Raw genomic sequence first — 21,194 nt, forward strand, 5'->3', positions numbered from 1 at the left:
ATGAAATACATTTTTTTTTGTATGTGATCAGATATAAAAGAAGGTATACACATTTTATCGTTATGTTGCACTTTGGAGAATATTTACAAAATGTTCAAGTTGAATGAAAAACAGCCACCTCATAGAGGGGGGATGACTAAGGTAAGTGCGTCAGAGGCTTCTGCTAAGACCCAAGCTGCAGAAATGCTGCCATCATCTGGCTGCTCAGGCTCCCTTGGCCACGCTTCATTTCGCCAAAGTGAACAGTTTGTTTTGTCTGAGTAAAGGTGCTGATGAATAACAGGCATTTGGAGTGAAAGCGTTCTGCTGGGAAGGGCCTGTGATGGGGCCGGTGACGGAGGGAGCTCACAGACATCTGTTCATCAGATCATCTTGTTAATTATGTGATCTTCATGATCATCAGTCATGTGGGGGCAGATCAGACACTGAACCCCCTTGACACCCACCCAAGCACGTACACTTGGATTGTTTTTTTTTTTTTTTTTTTTTTTTATAATCTCCCAACAAGCAGATTAGACCTCTACCACTGAGGTGTCAGTGCGAATTAAAGTGTATAGCAATGACAGGAGGGTATTCTCCTCCTTAATGAGCATATTTGCCCCTCGAACAAACACATGAATGGCTCAGATTAAGGGTAATCCCTGCCTTCTCTAATCACTATTGTTGTCATTATCGTTATTGTCAATTGGAGTGTGTATCAGTGCAATGTTGCCTATTTTTCTGTTTTGGCACAAGTGTTGACTTAAGGGGGTTAAACTCGACAACATGTGTTTTTAGCATTAACAGCCACCTATAATCTGAGATATGAGCTAAAACACAAACACCTCCAGCAGGCTTTAGCAACACAAAGCATTTGGCCACAGATATAAACAGCCCGGAACAAAAACAGGGGAACAAAGAGAATTTAACTGACAAAGATGTGCAATAAGTTGGCAAGGAACAATACTGTTGAATGCTGAATATTACTCAGCATAATATTGTTGCTGTTCTGTGTTAATGAGATCTTCAATACTGATATATGCCCACAGGGTTTCTTTCAGCACTAACCTGGGTGTTTTGTTTTGATCTGCAAGCCTAATCAGGGGGACTTTATTGTGCTATAACTGTCCCAACAAAGCATTTGACTCACTCATCAAATTATTCGGCTTAACTGCAGCTCTGAATAAACAGATGCTTTCGTGCAAACAGTTTCTGATAACAGTAGAGTAAAATAAAGGAAAATCGGGAGCTCTTTTACCTCAGCAGGATATTTTGGGATTCTTTCCACTGCCGATTATTTTCATCTCCAGTTTGAGCAGGCCTGAGGACAGACAGAAATAGTTGGAACAGTGGTGGTAAACCTATTAGTACATAGTTATAGTCTTGTTATGGTAGAATAGGTGGAGGCAGATGCAGTGGGACAATGTAGTACAAAGAAGACAAATAGACTTTATTGGTAATTTAACACATCAAAATGCTCGCGTTAAAATTTAACTGCATCAAACTCAGTGACCACAGATTAATGAAACACCAACCCTGGTTTCTTCTAAGGTGGAGTCCCTCTAGTTTATAAACTAATACTGCTGTTATATGCAGTTTTGTTTTTGGGCCCCAAAATGCAGAGATGGGACAGTGTGAAAGTTTTTATTGTCAGAAGCAGAACTTTAGAGGGCAGCAGGTGACTGGCTGCTGTGGTATGTGGAGGAGACAAGCTGACCTGGAGAGCCACAGAGGTTGAACTGCACACAAGGAGGCAGGCAAGTCCACAAAAAGAATGACGCAACTTCTTCATGTCTGCTGGAGAAGGAGCCACGGCTGCTACCAACAGAGATGGGACGATCCGCCTGGGTTTATTTGGCAGGGGTGATTATTCGACGAGCAGCAGATGAGTGGCATTGCCACACGCTGCCAGTGAGAAGAGGAGAAAACACACCACCATAACAGTGCAGGAAATCCTGACTGAAGATGGCTGACTGTAAGATCACATGCAGGCGGATGTCAGTAATGAAATCAGATAAAGAAGGGTTGTGCAGGAATCTTCCCATCTGACACCTCCAGCTCTTCTGAAGATCAGTGGCTGGAGTAAAAATTCCTCCTGGCTTAGTGTATTACTGTTTCCAGATCCTCCACAGCAAAGCTGCTTTTCACTTTGTAAACACACCCAGTGAACCAGGGGGTGGAAGGAGGGTGAGGTATTTTCACACTGACCTCCTTCTCTTGTAAGCACAGAAAGCTTTTTCAAACCTGAACAAATCATTATCAGAGCTGCACACTTAAATCAGCTATGCTTAAAACCAGCAAACATCTAAAATATGCAGCTCCAAGAGCAGCAGCCTAAAAAATACCAAGATCAATAGTTTTGTTGCCCCTTCCACCACGACCCCGTCCAGTAGATAGAAACTATGGTTACAACCTTGATGACACGAACACAACACAAGGAGGGAAACATAACTACAGTTAACAAGTAACCAAGGACTTTATTGGGTAGCCATGAGATCAGAACCAGAAATACTATGGAACCCCTGAGGGGAAATCGTCTTCTGATAGTTGAGGTGTAAAGTCCGATGACATTTCTGCATTATAGATGGATTATCCATCCACTGCTGTCGTTCTTCTGACCCAGCCAAGTATTTTAAGATGGTTTCTTCCTTTGTCTGGGTGCGTTGCTCCCTCATTCCCTCAAGTCAGTCTAACTCTGGTTCCACCAGTTTGTCCAGCTTCCTGGCATCCTTCTGCTAGCAGACTGCAGCCCAGAGCTGTGTACTTGCCTCCACAGACTCCGTCAATGTTGAGTACATCTGTGTGAGGGGGCCAGTCCAACTGGTTCAGGTGTACTCCCCGGGTATTTAGAGGTTGGCACCGCCGCCACGTCACCAACTTGGAAAGCTTGGACTTTCAAACTCCAGGGTCATTTCCTTTGTCTTTGAGGCGTTCAGTAGGAGAAAGATTTTGTATAGTGCAAAGTGTTAAGTATCAGGAACAATTATTCCACGGCTGTGTCACTGCTGTCTTTCTCCCACATCTTTCTTCCTCTGTCATATCTGTCCCTCTCTTGTCTTCCCTGACTCACACTTTATTTAGTAGAAGGCATTTTACTTTCCATTGGCCTCATCATTTCAAACACCAAGTCCCCAAAAATCAGATCAAAGCTATACGATGTCATAAAATTATCATCATTAGAGTCATATGGTAAAAAAAAAAAATTTGTTATTCCTCTGAACCTGCTTGATCATCATCTCTTTCAGCTACCTCTTAATCAAGCTTCTTTTTCCGGGTTATTTTATGTAGCCAGCTAGCTAGCTACTGTTACAATCACATGATGGCCATGGCTACATGACAGATACAATGAAACCAAACCAACAATAGCAGGACGATACATAGGTTGAAAAATGTTCAAATAAATAATAAAGACACATCCCAGATTTCAAGGTGGACGTTACATTGTCAGTAGTGACAAAGATAGTTGTAAGTTTTATTTCAACAGTAATTAAAATGGACAAAACCTTTAATTAGTTTACACTGATATCCTATTTGTGGCTCATCTCAGTCTAGAGTTTATACATAAATACTTGGTTATTACTTACAATAAAGCACAAAGTTCAAATGGTTACAAAGTCCTGTGAACTTAAGAGGACAATTTTACCTTTATAAAAGTGATTGATTTTTTTTCTTTTGAGTCCATGTCACATTTCCTCACCTCCGGTTGTTTAAAAAAAAAAACCTAACAGTGCTGTAGCAGCAGTACTGACAGACTGACCACCTACCATCATCCCTGTGTGTAGCTGTGACCGGGCACAGCTGCATCATGTACACTTGCACTGCACAACAGTAGCTTCATGGTCAAGCAGATTCGTCTTTACTCTGTCGGATGTCGGTGACACTCTCAGGAACTCTGGCCACCATGCCATCCAGAGACTTTGACAGACAGATCTGGCAACCAAGACGAGATCTATGGGGAGAGGAACAAGAAACACAGGTAACAGGTAACTAAATAGCAAAGAGTTGAGACTGAATCAGCTGATCCCAGCAGCCTCAGGTCAGGCCAGTTTGTTAAACATGAATTCTGTAATCCAGTATTTGTTGGCAAACAGTGCTGTTGACACCAGGACCCAAAGGGAGGGACTCAACTGTGTTTCCTCTTTGTGCCTCATTGATTAACTGATTAATTACAGCACATCTTATTACTCCTGAAGGCTAATCCCATCAGCATCAAACCGTGTGTGGGAACCTTTTCTTATAGGATCAGGCTGCTTTTTCTTTTACACAACCCAGAGCAAAACAGAAGCAACTTGAGGACACACCTGCAACACCAACAAACTATTTTACACCTGTCCACATCTACTGCTAACTGCAGGCAACACTGCCTCCTTGGATGCGTTGTCGCTTAAGCTAAATGATTAATACCAATTTCATATAACAGTGAAAACACAAAAATAGCGATGCAATACTATTTGAATGAATTGGCTCATTGTCAGGAAAGGGGGACACAGTGTGTATGTGTGTTTCCATACGTGTCAGTCAGGCCATAAGCCAAGTCTAGCATGTCCATCTCCTCGTCTGTGACTGGCCCCAGCTTCTTGAAAACCTCATCCTCAAAGATCAGATGACATGTGGAGCAGGCCAGTGTTCCCTCACACGCTCCTGCAGCACACAATGCACAAGAACACAGACTGATGGCTTTATCTGATAGATGAGGTCGGAGACACACAGGCGGAGAGGTGAAGTGAAAGGGAAATTATAGGGAACTATGAATTCACTTTTAAAATATTTGTGTGTCTATGCATATGTTCGCTCACATACCAAATCCATCAAAGTCGAGGTCTTCGTTCAGTACAACATCGAGCAGTGTGTCTCCAGGGGCACCCTTCGCTGTGATCTTGTCTCCATCTCTGTTGATGAAGTGGACCGTGACCTTGTTGTTTGACCTGTCAGATATTTGTTAAAAAAACAAAAACACAAAAAAACAAAGGGTTATTTTCATTGAGATGTTCAAGGTCTATTGGCAGGAAAAAGTAGGTACACTTCTGCCCTCCAGTGGTCAGAGCTGATCATAACAAATGTTCAGGAGCTTTATAACATCAGATCTGTAAATTCACAACATTTGAAATAACTGAAAACTTCTGTCATGTTTTTCATTGGATCAGTGACATTAGTAAATCTTTAAGCCCCCTCCAAAAAAAAAAAAACAAAAACAAACTTTTTGCCTTCATGCGCTGCACCATGGTCAAATTACCAACTGCTGGGGATGTTAAAGCGGGAATCAAAGAAAGATGCCAACTCTATTCGTAAATAAACTATCTTCATCATTTACTCATGAAGGATGAAAGTGAAAGTGGGAATAGTACAGAACATACCCGTGAAGGGAGAAAATGGGGAAAATCCTCTGAAGAATAGATTAGACTCAGTGCCCCTGTGGGAAGCTCGGGATTAATGAAAACCCTCTAATCAGTTTTACAACATTACCATTTTACAGACTTGACCTCCCCCCCCCAACTTCTCTCCTGCTCAGCAATACCTCCTCAAACAAAAAGAAAACAAAAGGGAAAAAAAAAAAACAAAACAAAAACAAAAACAACAGAAAAAGTGCTGCTGCTTCACTGCTTCAAACTCTGGAGGGAATTTGGAAAATGGTAGTTTTATCAGGATCAGGGTCAGTAATGCCTCCCTGATGTGAGCACACAAGGACAGTGTCAACCAGATTAAGGCCAAACCTGCCAACTGAACCATCAACGTGAGCAACAAGTCTATCCTTATGATGCAATTCAACAAGCCTTTTGGCCCTGGGAAATGCAACCTTGGTCCTGGCCTTGTAGCTAGACAGAAAGATAGATCAAATGTCTAATGTTCATGTGACGCCTTCCACAAGGTTCAATCAGTTCATTCCAGGAATTCAACACTTTGTGTGGTACTCACAAAAAGTCAACAGTTCAGTTTTAAAAGCAGGGACCAACCACCAATTTTTCTTAATATTAGTCCTATTAAAAGAAAAGAAAAAACAAAGCTCTAAAATCTCAACTAATACATTAATAATTCACAATCACATTTAAATGGCTAATCTATTCAGGAACAATGGAAATCAGTGACTATTTAGCAAACACATGAGTGATTTCAATACTTTTGTCTCTTCCATCTATGAATGAACCGTATTTTTGGCACAGGTTTATACTATTAGACAGCTGCAGACCTATATGATACCCTTCACAACAAAAAAGAAAAAAAAAAGTAGTTTTGTCGATAACAGCTGGAAGTCAGCTACAATAACAAAAGTTTCTGGGCATCTTTATTAGTCAGCTGGCCAGTTAGACACACAACTTTTCAGTCACTTTTTTGTACGGTGTTATTTTTAAAGCATGTACTATACGGACACTGTTCTGTGGGGGTTAACAATGGACTGTAAATGTTAAAGTCTTTTTCCTTTGGCAGCTCTGATAAAGTAAAGATGGATATCACCGAAAGATTACCGACAGTCATGCACTGATAATAAAAGGTCACATTTTACTATCGGAGTTTGGCTCGTCCGGGTGGAGTTCAGACTTCACCCTAAATTTGCAGATTTTCCCCTTTAAAAAAAATAAATAAATAAATAATAAAAAAAAAAAATATATCTCCCGACCTGAGCGGCAGCGTCCTGGCGGTGAAAGTCCTCTGCGCCGTCAGCCAGGCACCGACCGCTGGCGTCCTAACGTGAGCCAGTCTTCTTAACGCCGCCACCAGAGACATTTCCTGGACACCGAAGAGGCTGGAGAGCAAGCAGAGACACCGTCCGACCGGCGGATCACCCGGACACCTGCTTCACAGTCTTCCTGCTGAAGCACACACACAGACCTGTTGCCTCAACTCACCGGACTAGCGGGCTCGGCTAGCTTGTTTTAGCTGCAGGGAGTCACTCTGTCACCGGCAGGTTCATTGCGTTACTCGCGGCAACAAGTCGTTTTGTTTAATCTAGGAAATAATTAGTCGACTAACCGGCTTTAATTAGCCCAAAAACGCTTCAAACGCAGACGAAAAGGCTAATTAAACTACTCCGGTTTGCGGTCAATACGCGAATATGAGGAGTCCTAGCAAGGGAAATGTCGTAGGCTTACGTCATAGAAGTTCCTGTCAGAAAAATAAAAAATAAAAGCCTTCACAACCAGAGGGCTGTAACATGTCCTCATGTTGTCACGTCCGGAGGGATGAAGAAGTTAATGATCTTGTTTTTAGTGGATTCAGAGGAAGCCGGGGTCTCGCTTCATCTAGTTCGAGGCACATTTGTTGAAATTCAAACCAGCTTTTTGCGCTTCACTTTTAATTTGTAGGCGATGTCACCAAGCTTCCTGTTAATCGCTCACATTTTACCATTTCAGAAGTTTGAATGAGACTCGGGCTCGTTTTGGTGCACAAGGTCAGCCGACAGAGCGGAGATTGTGTCATTCCGGCTGCAGTCCCCGCCCTGCCGTGTGCCTGTGGAGAGAAATCTGTCCAATCTGTGGCCCAATAAATTTCAAGCTCTTCCACATTTTGAACCCACACACTCCTCTCTCCAGGGGCTCAAAGGAAAAAGGCAGCAAACTCTACTCACAAGCATCTACTTAGAATTTGATTCAAAACATACACTTTGTCATCAACCTGTTCTTATCATGATATAAGTCAATCTGTGCTCAATTACACCCCTATTAAAATAATATAGTTTGATTTGGGGCAGCAAAGAAACTAATTCTATACTATCATTCCAAATCAACACCTTTCAGTGTTTAACAGATAAAAAGTGTTTGAGATTAAAACATCAAAACGCCGACTAACGCCCTGCCCAGAAAACACAACCTTGAGTGACCTTCATTGACACTTTTACCAAACAGCTCACATCTGCTGTTATCCCCACTTTCTGTCCCTGTTCACAAATATTGGTTGAGTAACCCTTGATTAGACTAAGTGTCATTCACCTTCAATATATTTACTAGCTCAGGAAAACAGGATGTTTACTGTATAATAGGATGTCAAGGAAGACCCTTGTATAAATATCACAGCTTTTGTCTGGTTGCTCTCTTTTAACTGCTCTTATGTCAGCAATCTATTCAAAAGTTTATCAGGTAACACCTCAGGACAAAGTACATCAAATACCACTGAGTGTTATTAGTGTTATTAGGAGGGTTGGGTTTTACAACCGAGGTGGTGAGATATTAATGAGTGGAGATTTCTTTCTGAGTTCAGTGTTCGTCGCTGCTGTCAAAGGTAAGACACTCACAACATACTCAGTTATCTGACAGGTTTCATTTGTGTGGTGGAAATTGTGCAGTTGCTGAAAAAGGCCAAACTCATGTTTTGTTTGTTCACAGGATGTTTAGGTTAGTGCTGCTGTTTCTGACAGTGTCAGGTAAGATCTTGCAATCATTTACAGCAGTCACACAGTTTTTCATATTTTAAATTGACTTATTTCTGTTTCTGGACTTACTGAATTTGAGTGATCTCAAGAAAACAACCTTGTCCAAAGAAAATATCTTCTGGTCACAAGAAAGCTAAATTAAAATCCATTCATGTGTTTAACTTATTTTTCTTAAAACCAAATCTAATAACATATTTCCACCTTAATGATTAAACAGTCCAAAAAATAATTGGTTTGTTTTCTCTCCAGATTTTATTATTTTCTTTGTGTCTAATTGCACACTATTTGCTGTGGATAAAAAAAAATGCATATTAATTGTATTTCACAATTTCTTTATTCATATTTCCATGTCATTAGGTTGTAGGCCTTGGCATCAGAACTGTGGCAAATATCATTTGAGTAATTGGCCTCTCTAGTAGCTGTATAGAAATCAGACTTTGACCATCATTGATTTATTGCACTGTTAAAGAAAGCTGGGTCCACTGTATTATTCTGGAGCAATGGTTAATAATTAATATAAAAGTCTAATGCCATGCACAAACCACTACTGCTGGATTTACCCCTCTGTATGTGAGCATCTCTGACTGTGAATGCAACCTCAGGGTTAACAGTGTTTTAAAAACCTTGTCAGGAGGTAAGACCAACAACAGCTTACTAAAACAAACCACACCTGTCACAGGCCTCCAAGCTGTCCCAATTGGAGCCCCAGGAGGTTTGCAGAGAACATCTTCAACTTACCAGCTTCTTGATGGCTTTGACCAAGGCACTGAACATACTGCCATCCATCTGCCTCTTCCTGACACCTTCAGACAAGGGACCGAGCCCTCCGGCCTGGTGGAAGAAGACACCAGTGAGATAGACATGAAAGAGGGTAAGCTGAGACACATTATTATACTGTCTGCCAAACCCAATTGGGCACCTTGTCACCAAAACTTTTATAAAGATGCTTGTCGAAGATTTACGCTTGAGTTCAGCACACACCTCAGAAAAAACACAACTGCACATCTTCTCTTTCAGCTTTCATCCAACCCTCAGGGAATGGATTTGGAGAAATGGACAGAAGACACTGGCTGACAGAAGAGAGTGAGAAAATCATGAAATAAAAATCACATTTTCTAGAAAACCAGACATGATCTTCAGCTGATTCCAGGAATATAACTTGTAGAAGACACTCAATCACAAGACAGATGCCTGTAAAACCATATTTCTGTCTTTTACTTGATCAACAAACCATTATTCTACTTGTAGAAGCCTGTCTAATCTAAAGGCCTCTGTCTTCCAGTCCCTGATGATGTTCCAGTCCAGAGGAGTGGGGGTGGTTGGCTCAGAGTGGAGGAGCCTTCTGTTCTTCAGCTTCCAGATGGTTTCAGACAGGGAACCGAACCTGAAATGTCTATCCCAGATGGTTTCAGACAGGGAACTGAACCTGAAATGTCTATCCCAGATGGTTTCAGACAGGGAACTGAACCTGAAATGTCTATCCCAGATGGTTTCAGACAGGGAACCGAACCTGAAATGTCTATCCCAGATGGTTTCAGACAGGGAACTGAACCTTTGAAGTCTATCCCAGATGGTTTCAGACAGGGAACCGAACCTGAAATGTCAATCCCAGATGGTTTCAGACAGGGAACTGAACCTGAAATGTCTATCCCAGATGGTTTCAGACAGGGAACTGAACCTGAAATGTCTATCCCAGATGGTTTCAGACAGGGAACCGAACCTGAAATGTCTATCCCAGATGGTTTCAGACAGGGAACTGAACCTTTGAAGTCTATCCCAGATGGTTTCAGACAGGGAACCGAACCTGAAATGTCTATCCCAGATGGTTTCAGACAGGGAACCGAACCTGAAATGTCTATCCCAGGTGGTTTCAGACAGGGAACTGAACCTTTGAAGTCTATCCCAGATGGTTTCAGACAGGGAACTGAACCTGAAATGTCTATCCCAGATGGTTTCAGACAGGGAACTGAACCTGAAATGTCTATTCCAGATGGTTTCAGACAGGGAACTGAACCTGAAATGTCTATCCCAGATGGTTTCAGACAGGGAACTGAACCTTTGAAGTCTATCCCAGATGGTTTCAGACAGGGAACTGAACCCCTGAAGTCTATCCCAGATGGTTTTAGACAAGGAACTGAACCCTCCACTTCTAGAATCCAAACATCGATAGTGTCATGTAAAGGGGAGGTCATCAATGGAAACTGCTATGAGTTCAACCCCACGCCAATGGCCTTCGACGAAGCACAGGTTAAACAACGCACCATGACTGTTATTTATTCGTTGACTAAATTTCAGTTCGTTTTATTTAAATTTCATATTTTTCTGGGTCCTTTGCTTCCAGGTCCTCTGCAGATCTGTCGCCCTGAATGCTGAGCTTGCATCTGTAACTAATGGGGACCTGCATGCCCGCCTGGTTTCCTTGGTGACTAATGGGGGTCAGAATAACCCTGTGCTGACCTGGCTGGGAGGCATGGTCAAGGCAAGGCATTTTGATCTTAAGGGCTGACAGTTCCAAGAATCCCTCTCTGGAAAAGGCATTAAATAAGTTCTCATATATATTTAATCATGAAATGGCAAAAAGTCATTTGGGGTGAACCACCTTCCGTTATGATTCGGTCGCTAACTGACTGTGACGCCAACATTCTGGTCCCGAACTGTGGCAATGAACGGAGGCCAAGGAGAATGTCATCAGATATGTTATCAACAGGACAGATAGTGTTATTCTGATGTTGCTAAAACATTGACCTTTGAACTTTTTTTTTTTTTTAAATGCCGCACCTGATTTACGACTTCGTAGAGAGAGTAATAAGTGAACACTATTTATTTCAACTAAACATGACAGAGATATCTTCAAATCTGCAACTAATGGGGTGCTTCAACAGTATTAAGCTATGTTTAAAAGCATTCATTCTACTTTTGATACTTTAAGTATATTTTCAACTTTTAATGCAGGGCTAAAGTCAATGTCATTACACTGTGCTATCACTGTTTTTATTCTTATGAAGGACTGATCAGGCTGACATAGAAAGTGTGTTACTCACTGCAGGACCAGCAGGCAGCATGGGTTGACGGTTCAGAGTGGAGTTACAGTGACTGGATGCCAGGACATCCCAACATCCACACGGACAAACCATTCTGCTTGGAGATGTTTAGAATAGGTAAGATCTGCACTCTCATACAACAGAAACAGGAAGAAAAAAACAATACATCCTCTTAACATCTTTTTATTATAGTTGATAAGATACTAAAACTTTTACAGGGATCATTGAAAAAAATTCTTTGCCCCATGGCAAAAATGCTAAATATTCCCCCTTTTTCTGGCTCTTTAACTAAAGAGACATTTTGAATATCAGTGATCAGGCGTGTTGGGCCCTGTCACATTCTTACCTGTATGATGTCACATATTTGTCTGTCTTTTTTTAAAGATGAGAGCTGGTGGACGGCAGCTGACTGTGAACTGAAGAGGGCGTCCATTTGCTCGTACGCCCTCACTGCATGAAGACCACAAAGAAACAACATCAGAGTGTGAACAGAATGAATAAAACTTTGCATTTAAATTTGGGTGTGCAATTGTTTTTACCTCTCACTCTTCTTCATACGCTGAAGTAGTCAGACAGAAAACCCACATATGTATTCTTAAATTTAGACAAGACTTTAATGATCATTTTCCACTTGTGTATACAAAGCAGTTTGTACAGATTAGGGAGCCAAGTTAAAACCATTTGTTACAATTTAGTACCTGGAAAGTGCAAAAGTACATTTAGAATACGTTGAAATAAAAATCATGCTGTACATTATATACTGTATTCATAAATAATCACAGATATACACACATCCATTTGGTGACAGTCACAGAGAGGAGTTGCTAAGACACAAAATAGTACTTTTTGATTTTGCCTTGAAGTCCTATATTCTTGATTCCTGCTGACACTGCAGAAGTTTAACTTGTGGAATGCTGTTTTTGTTTGAACTACAGGGACATAAGCTTCAGTAATGAGAAATAACCTAGCTCCATGTTAACACCACACTGGGATAAAGGCACTCCGTTTGTTGCAGTCATGAAACAACTTAAAAACAGTGGTCTTTTGTGGGAGGACTGGTCATCTGAAAATCTCTTTAAGAAGGACACAGATTGGTCTTTGAACTACCTTTCCGTGATTTAAATAGAAACTAAATACAAAATCACTTTGGAAAAAAAAACAAACAACCAAAAAAAACAACCCAAATGCCAAACAAACAGTGAGAACCATTAGAGCAACCCTCTGCCCAAAGCAAACCAACAGTGAGCTGGAACAATCAGAGGCTGCCATGGTTCAGTCAGAGACACACCAACATGTTGAAATCGAGAATCCGACTATTAAAAAATAAACACGTGCATCATTAGCATGTCTTCACACATGTACACTCGCACACAGACACAGAAATAGGGTGCAAAAATGATGAATCACATCCACAATTGTTTTGTTGTACTGTGGCCTTTTTTCGTGATTCTGATGCTACAAAGGAAAGAAATCACATTCACACACGCAAAAACACAAACTACTTTATCACAGCATGCTAACCTTCTTGATGCCCCAAGACAAGAAAAACACCCCTGAAATCAGTCAGTCTCCAGGAGCAGGAAGGAGAATGAGATGCGAAAATGAAAGTTGATAGTTACCAAGGTGATGATAGGAGATAAAGTCACATAATGGGTGGGGGCGCATGGGGGGGGGGGGTAAAGAGAGAGGGTAGATAAACTATCCCCGTGAAACTATAGGAAGACTGGAGATACAGCAGAGGGCAGGTTGAGCGACCCATGTAGGAAAAACAGGAAAAGAGCATCGACAGGCACCTGACGAAGGAGCTGTATTGCTGCTAACACTGACATCTCATAAAGCCCTTGAGGATTTCTTCTTTCTCCTGCTGCTACAGGTGAACAGTCAGAAGAATTTACTGGAATCTGCCTTCAGGAGAAAAATAACTGCTACTTTTACCTATAAATAGACAAACACAGATTCAAGTAACTTAAACACATTCGATGAAGCTTGGAGAAATAAGTGTTTCATGATTTGAAGATACTTTCTCCAATTAATCAGATGGAAGCTTGTTGTGTTGGAGAATGTAGTGTTTCATCTGTAGCAGACTGATTTTTCTTTTTATTATTATTATTTTTTTTACAAAACTATATAACAAGTGATAACATTTAAGACAGACGTTATCTTCAGTTTTTTTTTTCCATTTCTCAGACAACTATACCCTAACTTAAAAAATAAAAATACAAGACATCTCCATCACTGCATCTGCCATCTAATCTCACAGTAGACCAAAGACATGATGCATACCTACATATGCAAAATTGCTGGGATCATGCATACAATTTGTCTGACATAATCAACAAAGAACCAAGAGTAAAAACATCAAAGAAATCCACACAAACACACAGAGGTATAAAATCCAATGGAAAAGGCAGAGAGTTTGGTCTTATGAGTGATGGAGCCATCTTACTGCATAAGGCTGCTGAGGGGCAGCTTTGAGGCAACCATGAAAAGTCTCGGCCGATAGAGCACAAGCCCACCTGTCTGCATCAAAGGCAAACCGAGGAAGGGCAAAAAGGCCACTTGAAACTATAGTTTGAGACAGAGCATGGCAACACACACACACACACACACACACACTTTAACATACACAAAAAAAAAACAAACAAACAAAAACCTAAGGGAGAACAATTTGTCGCCCCACTCTGCCACATTTCAGCAGAGTGGGTTAGAGAATAGACAGTGCCTATGAACAGGCGCATGCTAGAGAAACAGGATTGTGATGTATGCTGTAAATGTGATGATGACGAGCAGAGGGATGAAGAGAGAGGCCATGGGGAAGTGAGGAGCGGTGTGGTGGCATTGAAGCTAGTGCCAGTTCTGGATATAAACCACTGCGCCAGCGCCTTATGGTCAATCCAAAGCAGGAGTAACATTAACACATACGTAAATGAATGTATGGATTTCACACACCGTGATGCTCTACTTCCACAAATCTGCTATTTACCCCCAATGAAACTGTGGGAAGGTGCTGAAGAAACTGAAAGGAGTTTCTCAAGACAAGAATGAAGAAATAGTTTGGTGAGTGAGTATGGAGGAATGTTGGATGTGCGTGGAGAGGGAAGGCTTAGGACTCAGGGACTGGGGTGGATCAGTTGTGGTTGTGCTGGGTGTTGTAGACCGTCTCCCCCGATGAGATCTGGGTGAGTTTCTTGTTGGAGCCCCACAGCTTCCGTGTGATCTGTCCCGAACGCATCTGAGAAGAGTTGGGGGAAGAGGAAGAGGAGGAATAGGGACAAGAGGAGCGGGAAAAGAAAAGCATGAAGCCAAAGGAAACAAAAGGAAGGGAGGGGAAAAGGAAGGAGGAAGATGATTCATGAGGGATTGATTAGTTCATTGGAGCTTGATTGAATTGTGAGGCAATAACAGGAGGGGTGGGGACAAACAAAAAAAAAAAAAAAAAAAAAAAAAAAAAAAAAAATCAAAGCTTGACTTATTTTGGCGTGAGTCGATTTGAGTGAGAATGATCAAGTGCAATGACTCAGATTAAATAATTGAGAAAAGGGGCTGCCTGAATGAATGACCTACATCTACACCACCACACTATTTACATTATCAAAGTCTAAGATAATTTATTTGCATTATTAGATTGCAGCTACACTCTTTATATGGCTTGAGTTTGCAGAAACATTAACTAATGTTTAGTTTGCTTCACAGCAAATCTATTATTTGTTATAGTTTGTAGGGCACACTCAAACATGTGACATAATGACACTTGAGGTAAACAGCATGAGAGGGAGGTTATCACAGGTCATGGCAAAATCAGGTAAATATTGCACAGATGCCAAATATAAAAATCACAAAACAAAATGAGGTAAGCACAACAAGTTGTTTTCTTATCACAGTTGTGGCTCCAGTACTGACTGTGCCTAATGGAGTGTGTTGAATCTGTGTGGCTCAGCTATAAGACTGTGTGTTTGTGTTGGTTAGGGGGAGGGAAGTCAAATGACTGTGGGTGACAACCATCCCTGAGAAGGAGAGGTGATTGTTGGAAATAAAAGGTCTTTGAGGACATTGAGGGGGATGTTTGCAGCAGCTTCACCTGTGTGTATATATGTGTCAGATCTACAGCAATGGAAGGGTAGAGGAACAAGGACTAGAGCTGCTAGGGTTTGTGGAAGCTGGAAGTGGGGCTGAACACCAGCTGGTCGCGCTGGTGTAGCAGCCGAGTTGGCGAGCGAGCTCGAAGTGGCGCCAGCAGGGGGGAGGCCATGAGCGGCGATCCCTCCAGGCTCTGAGCGATGTAGTTCCTCAGCGAGTTTTTTACCTCCGATGGCTTGCCCACGCCCACGATGATCAGCTTGCCGTCCTCCAGGCCCACCAGGACGTGGCTTTGCTCCTTGGTAACTGAGACACATCGCACCGGCACCCGCATGGCCATTGGCTCCGCACACAAAGACAAACTGAACAGGAGGAACAGTGTGAGTTAATGTCTACATGCACACAGACTTGGGATTTTGCTCCTGCACAAATAAGTTTTATTTGCATACCTGTAGAGGTCACGAACGGACAGGTATCCCTGCTCACTGCCGATGATGACATACTCCCCTGAAACACACATGTCAGTCACCTGCTCCTTCAGAGGCTCACTGCAGAGGTGTTTTCCATTCACAGAGTAAAGATGAAGGGCATTTTTATCCTGGAAGAGAGGGAAAAAAAAAAAAATAAATAAATAATGGTAAACCCTAGCATGAAAAACTGAGGAAATTACTGTGTGTGTAAAACTGTTCAAGCACCTTGAGCGTTGCTTTGCCCTCGACACAGGTGTGGACCAGCAGGTGACCCTCCCATGACACGGTCAGGTGGAGGATAGACAGCGGCAGAGAACTGTCGCAGGGCGGTCGTAAACAACGCATATACTGACCCCGACGCACTGTGTGGATGATCACTGTCCCGTCCTGCAGCACATATTTACACCGTTTCATTCATTTAGATTTTTGACAGTTCACCGTTTTACAACTTCTACTTTTAATGTTCAAACTTTAATTAAACCATTTCCAGAATTAGAAACAATTAATACAAGATTACCTTTTCAAACATGCTAGGCAGCGGTATAAAACTCAGATGTTTTTAATCTAGTTGTGTCAAGGTTCAACAAGAACAGACGTTCACTCACTGCTAAACACTAACTTTTTCTGACAATGTCAAGTGAACTGTGACTGAATCTGTATTGATGTTGAGCCGGTACAAATCCAAATGAATGAAAACCAATGAACTCTACAACAATCTTTAAAGTCTTAGAAGCCTCTCTGCCTTCAAAGACCCAGGCCTACATACAACCAGGCCCTGACTTTCAGCCTATTTTCTGGCTCGTTTACTCAGCATGTGATTGTCTGCAGAACACACATTAATCAGTCTACAACAAGGCACCATCATTGTTTCACTCTCACAACTAGAATTTATATCATATAGACTAGTTCAAATAACAGAACTGTGTGTGTTCTCACCCGTGATCCTGACACAGCCATGTCCAGCTCTGTGCTGATACTGACGCTGACCACTTCATCTGTGTGTCCGTACAACACCTGAACTGGTTTAGGATGGAGACCCAAAGGAGCTCCACCCTGCAAGTAAAACATGATTAGACACCAGACACCTGCGATGTATCTCTAAAAGGTTTTTCAGTTCAAGAGCCAACTGTGCATTTTAAAATACTCTTTCAATATCTTTCTGTGGCAGTCAGTGAGCTGAAGATGCCCTCACCTGCTGCAGAACCTGCCACACCATGCAGGTGGTGTCTCTTGAGCCGGAGATCAGGTGGATGCCACAGTGGTCTGTCGACAAACAGGTCACAATATCTGGCGGCAAGATAAACAAAAACACTGATTATTATCAGGCAACTAAATATACAAATGGACTATGAAAAACAGTGTCTCTAAAATCAGATGTTACTTTTTCAGCCACTATCGTGTCTTTGTTTGCACAAGACACACACCAGATTGCTTCTAGTAAAACCAAAGCTCTGTACTATCAGCCTTCTACCTAAAATGATTCAAATATTGACAAATCTAGCAGCTGCCTGCTGCTTACATGCCTATGTCTTTACTTTTCAGCTCAAAAGCAGGTGGGGGTTATTTTTAATTGAAAGCTATATTAAGTACATCACTTGGTGGAACTTAGCAAAGGCACAAAATATGAGCTCCTTAAAGCTGGCCAGTTTCACAATCAAGATCCAGACTTTTATTTACCCATGTGTCTGATGTGCTGTCCCACTGTCTTCCCCTTGACCAGGGAAGTAACTCGGAGGCTGTTGTCCCAATGGCCACCACTGAATAGCAACTTGCCATCATGGGAGACCACAAACAGCCCCGCTGTGACCTCTACGCCTGGGGCAAAGGGACCCGACAGAAAACGCTGGGCCCTAGGTCAAAATGGTGAGCACAGATTCCAGCATCATCAAATGCAGCATTACAGTTTTGATGCCAGCACCACAGAACTTTTTTATTCTAAATTTGTTGTGTGTTCTCACTTGGTGTTGGACACTGTGGGGTCCTTAATGAAGGTGAAGTAGTTGGAGATATTCTTGTTGTAAGGCAGCCACCCATGAGTCCCAATCAGGCAGTTTTGACTCACTGTCACCTATACATATATAAAACAACAAAACAAAACAATAAAACATCCTTTCAAACATCCTTTCATGGATTTCATTAGATTTTTTTTACCATTTAATAGTAGCCTCACCATAGTGTCTGGGCTCCCTTGGCTGATGAAGGAATGGGACTGATTCTTAGGCACCACAGCCTTAACCAGGGGCACATTGTCACTGATGCCCTGTAACACATCAGCAGAGATTTTTTTCTTTTTTATTTAATTTAGAGGGATGTTTGCATGAGAAATGCAAAGAAATCAACTTTGTCGAACAAAAGAAACCACTCTGACTTCCAGTCAGTAAATGAACAAAAGAATATGTGAACCTCAACAAAGAAGGACTTGAGGTCACTGAGGTGTTCAAACATGTTGAGAGGACACGAGTCCAACTGAGCTTTCCTCTTCTCCACTTCCTCTTGAGATAGACGTACTGGATGAGGCTCCTATACACACACACAAGATTCTCAATTAGAACTGATAATAGTGTGATGGTTTTATCACTTCACAATTTAACAACAGACTTGAAGCTGCTTTTATTTGATCAAGTGCAATACAGTTGTAGCATGTGTGTTTTGTGGTTTAGGGTCTGCACCTTCAATAACTGGCAAGGTGTCTGTCCAAAGTTGCTGATCATGCCTTCTACGGCTTTCCGCTCTTTCTCATCAGTGATGGCATCCAGGTCCACCGCCCCTGCCGCACCACAATACCAGACTTAAAATTCACTCAGACACAATTGCATTTTTACTGTTGTTACATTACATGTCAGAGAAAAAACACAAAATGAATAGATTTTTGAACATACATATCACTGCATATTGAGGGTTGGTTGAATAAAGGAGAAAACCGTGATGTGAAGTTAAATAAGGCTTTACCTTCATATGTGCAGTAGTAGAAGACATTGAGGGCCTCCACTGCTGCGGGGCCCCTCTGCTTGTAACCAAAGATTAAATCAATCCACTCATGAAGGTGGGCTGATACATACTCTGATTCCTGTTAGAAACACATATGCTTAAGTTCAGCAAGTCAAAAAACCTGATACCTCTCACATTGAAGCAACACAATTCAAACTGCATCTCACCAGGGCTTTGCGGTGCTTATAGATGAAGTCTTCTGGTGTCTTGGCCCATTTGGGCAGGATAACATCATTCACCCTTTCTTTGGAGATCTGCAGACAACCTAGATCAAAGCCTGAGCGCAAGAACAGGATGAGCAACAGAGAGAGCAGAGGTCGAAGGAAAAAAGGGATCAGAGAATGAATTCAGAACTTAATAATGTTTAAAATTTCAGTAAACTCTGTCTAACAGCAATAACAGGAATGGTTTATTGTGATTTATACAATAATAGAAATTATATGAAAGGGATTTGATCAAAATGTCACCGTTTTGGTTCTCTAGGAATTCTGGGAAGTAGAAGAACTCTGGGATGAGTTCCTTGACATCATTGGGGTTGTCCATGAGGGTCTGCCACGTCGCTGGGATAGAGTGGAACTGGCGGTCTGCACAGTCGAACCTAAGCCAAGGCAGTACGACATGACAAAGTGGCCTTAATAAACACTAGAAAAAGCAGGTGTTTGCAGGCACAAGCATGTCTTTATGACAGAACTTCCCCGTTTGGGAACTATGACCATCAAAGACAAACAAGAGGAGGGGCAACTCTGAAACAGGACATATCTGCTGACTTCCTGGAGAGCTGGTCTCTTTACCGTCCACTCTGCAGCTGGATGTGCAGAGAGGTGAATGGCTCCACTCTGATCAGGTAGTGCATCACTCCAGCGGCATTTGAGTAGTGGGTTCCATAATGGAATCTGTCAATGGTGCCTGTTGGGTCCTCAAAACTTTCATACCTGATGGAAAACCAGACCAGAAAAGTCACATACTTTCCCCTAGTTGGACAAACTTTACTATTTTAATATCTAAGTATAATTCAACTTGATAATTTAAATACAGACAGATGAAACATACTTCTCTCTAACAGCCTTGGCATTGCGTTCATTAAGTACAGCCACTGGCTTTGACAAATCCCTGAACACCCGAGGATCAGACAGGTCCAGCTCCTCTGAAGTGTAGTCGGCTAGAATCCACGGAAACTGATAACAAACACACAAGTGAACTCAAACATTATATTCACATTCACCCAGTCACCGAAGTTATTCAGCAAAGTTTTCAATGAGGAACGCACCACTGGGTACTGAGCCAAGTTGTTGTATGTTCTGCCTGCAATCGTGTTCAGCTGCATCAAGTAGTCAAAGTTGGAAATCTCCCGGTTAACCCATTTCTGTGTAATGAAAAAAGCTAAATAGTTTGCACAGGATTTCATCAACTTGTGAGTCGTTGGCTGCTTGTTCCATGTTTAGCAGGTGAGGAAATCGTCCAAACCATAAGTTTTGGATTTTAGTTCAAAAGCAAATAACATATTCTTGCAAACTAGAGAAAAGAAGATGATTTATCAGTCAGAGGTAAATCAACTCTGACTGAGTGAAATTATTTGTTAAAACTGTTTGATAATTGTAATCGATAATAAAAAGTCTACATTGCTGTCCTGACCTGTGTGAGTCCAGAGGCTTTGAGCAGCTCCTGTGGTGATCGTGTACCATAAAGGCTGAGGGATCGCAGCAACAACATGCGGCTATAAACTTTGTTCCGCACCTGTTCAAAGAAGAAATAACAACCAGCAGAAATTCTTGTTATTTAAAAGGCCAGAGTAAAGCTATAATTATGTAGTACTAAGGCATGAACAAGTGAAGCTCATCACCTCTTTCTTGAAGTTGAGAAAATAATTTGTCTGGTCGATAAGGAAGATCTCTAGAGCAGAGCGACGGAGGTTATATCGTCGCAGGTGGACTTCCCGGATCTGAGAGAGAGGCCACTTGAAGTCGTGACCCACACCTTCAGGAAACAGGCAGACATTTAACAGAGGTAAAAGATGAATAATGCACTGTGTCATTTGGCCCGCTGAGTGTCCTCACCTTCCTCTTTCTCCTGGCTGCTGTCATAGAAGTAGATGTGCTGGGTGGTGAGTTCCAGGCGACCTGGCACCACGTCCACCACAGTCACCAGCTCACAGTCCTCCAGCAGCACCAGTTTCTCCTTCTGACCTGCCTCCTCTGCTTCAGCCCTGCACACACACAGAGGGAAGTGGGCTGTTACAGAACATCTTGATTATTGACTTAGTGCCTGTTCCGTGGTTAA

At 42.0% G+C, this 21,194-nt stretch overlaps 3 protein-coding genes across 3 annotated transcripts in view; 1 reads left to right on the plus strand and 2 right to left on the minus strand.

The window, feature by feature from the left end:
- Positions 1-3,437: 3,437 nt before the first annotated feature.
- Positions 3,438-7,061, minus strand: LOC115054076 (adrenodoxin, mitochondrial-like). The gene is made up of 4 exons (XM_029519089.1): positions 6,593-7,061; positions 4,780-4,904; positions 4,491-4,620; positions 3,438-3,928 (listed from the first exon to the last, which is right to left on the minus strand). The coding sequence occupies exons 1-4, from the start codon at positions 6,697-6,699 to the stop codon at positions 3,820-3,822; spliced, it is 471 nt and encodes a 156-aa protein (XP_029374949.1). The 5' UTR covers positions 6,700-7,061; the 3' UTR covers positions 3,438-3,819.
- LOC115054066 (uncharacterized) lies at positions 6,619-11,886 on the plus strand. Its single transcript, XM_029519079.1, has 7 exons — positions 6,619-8,332; positions 9,021-9,212; positions 9,359-9,424; positions 9,624-10,588; positions 10,683-10,820; positions 11,388-11,499; positions 11,767-11,886. The coding sequence occupies exons 1-7, from the start codon at positions 8,296-8,298 to the stop codon at positions 11,838-11,840; spliced, it is 1,584 nt and encodes a 527-aa protein (XP_029374939.1). The 5' UTR covers positions 6,619-8,295; the 3' UTR covers positions 11,841-11,886.
- Positions 11,887-11,952: 66 nt separating this feature from the next.
- nbeal1 (neurobeachin-like 1) overlaps positions 11,953-21,194 on the minus strand; it is a 36,378-nt gene continuing 27,136 nt past the window's right edge. Inside the window, exons 35-54 of the mRNA XM_029519053.1 lie at positions 20,972-21,120; positions 20,758-20,891; positions 20,550-20,651; positions 20,185-20,280; positions 19,968-20,092; positions 19,709-19,849; positions 19,385-19,515; positions 19,085-19,194; positions 18,879-18,996; positions 18,599-18,696; positions 18,333-18,449; positions 18,100-18,189; positions 17,888-17,997; positions 17,607-17,779; positions 17,122-17,216; positions 16,866-16,982; positions 16,155-16,316; positions 15,909-16,057; positions 15,686-15,821; positions 11,953-14,614 (exon numbers count right to left, since the gene is read on the minus strand). Of these exons, the coding sequence (XP_029374913.1) occupies positions 14,510-14,614; positions 15,686-15,821; positions 15,909-16,057; positions 16,155-16,316; positions 16,866-16,982; positions 17,122-17,216; positions 17,607-17,779; positions 17,888-17,997; positions 18,100-18,189; positions 18,333-18,449; positions 18,599-18,696; positions 18,879-18,996; positions 19,085-19,194; positions 19,385-19,515; positions 19,709-19,849; positions 19,968-20,092; positions 20,185-20,280; positions 20,550-20,651; positions 20,758-20,891; positions 20,972-21,120 (2,458 nt within the window). The 3' untranslated portion in view covers positions 11,953-14,509. The remainder of the gene's footprint in view (positions 14,615-15,685; positions 15,822-15,908; positions 16,058-16,154; positions 16,317-16,865; positions 16,983-17,121; positions 17,217-17,606; positions 17,780-17,887; positions 17,998-18,099; positions 18,190-18,332; positions 18,450-18,598; positions 18,697-18,878; positions 18,997-19,084; positions 19,195-19,384; positions 19,516-19,708; positions 19,850-19,967; positions 20,093-20,184; positions 20,281-20,549; positions 20,652-20,757; positions 20,892-20,971; positions 21,121-21,194) is intronic.

This window comes from Echeneis naucrates, chromosome 2 (genome assembly GCF_900963305.1).
Source record: "Echeneis naucrates chromosome 2, fEcheNa1.1, whole genome shotgun sequence".
NCBI lineage: Eukaryota > Metazoa > Chordata > Actinopteri > Carangiformes > Echeneidae > Echeneis > Echeneis naucrates.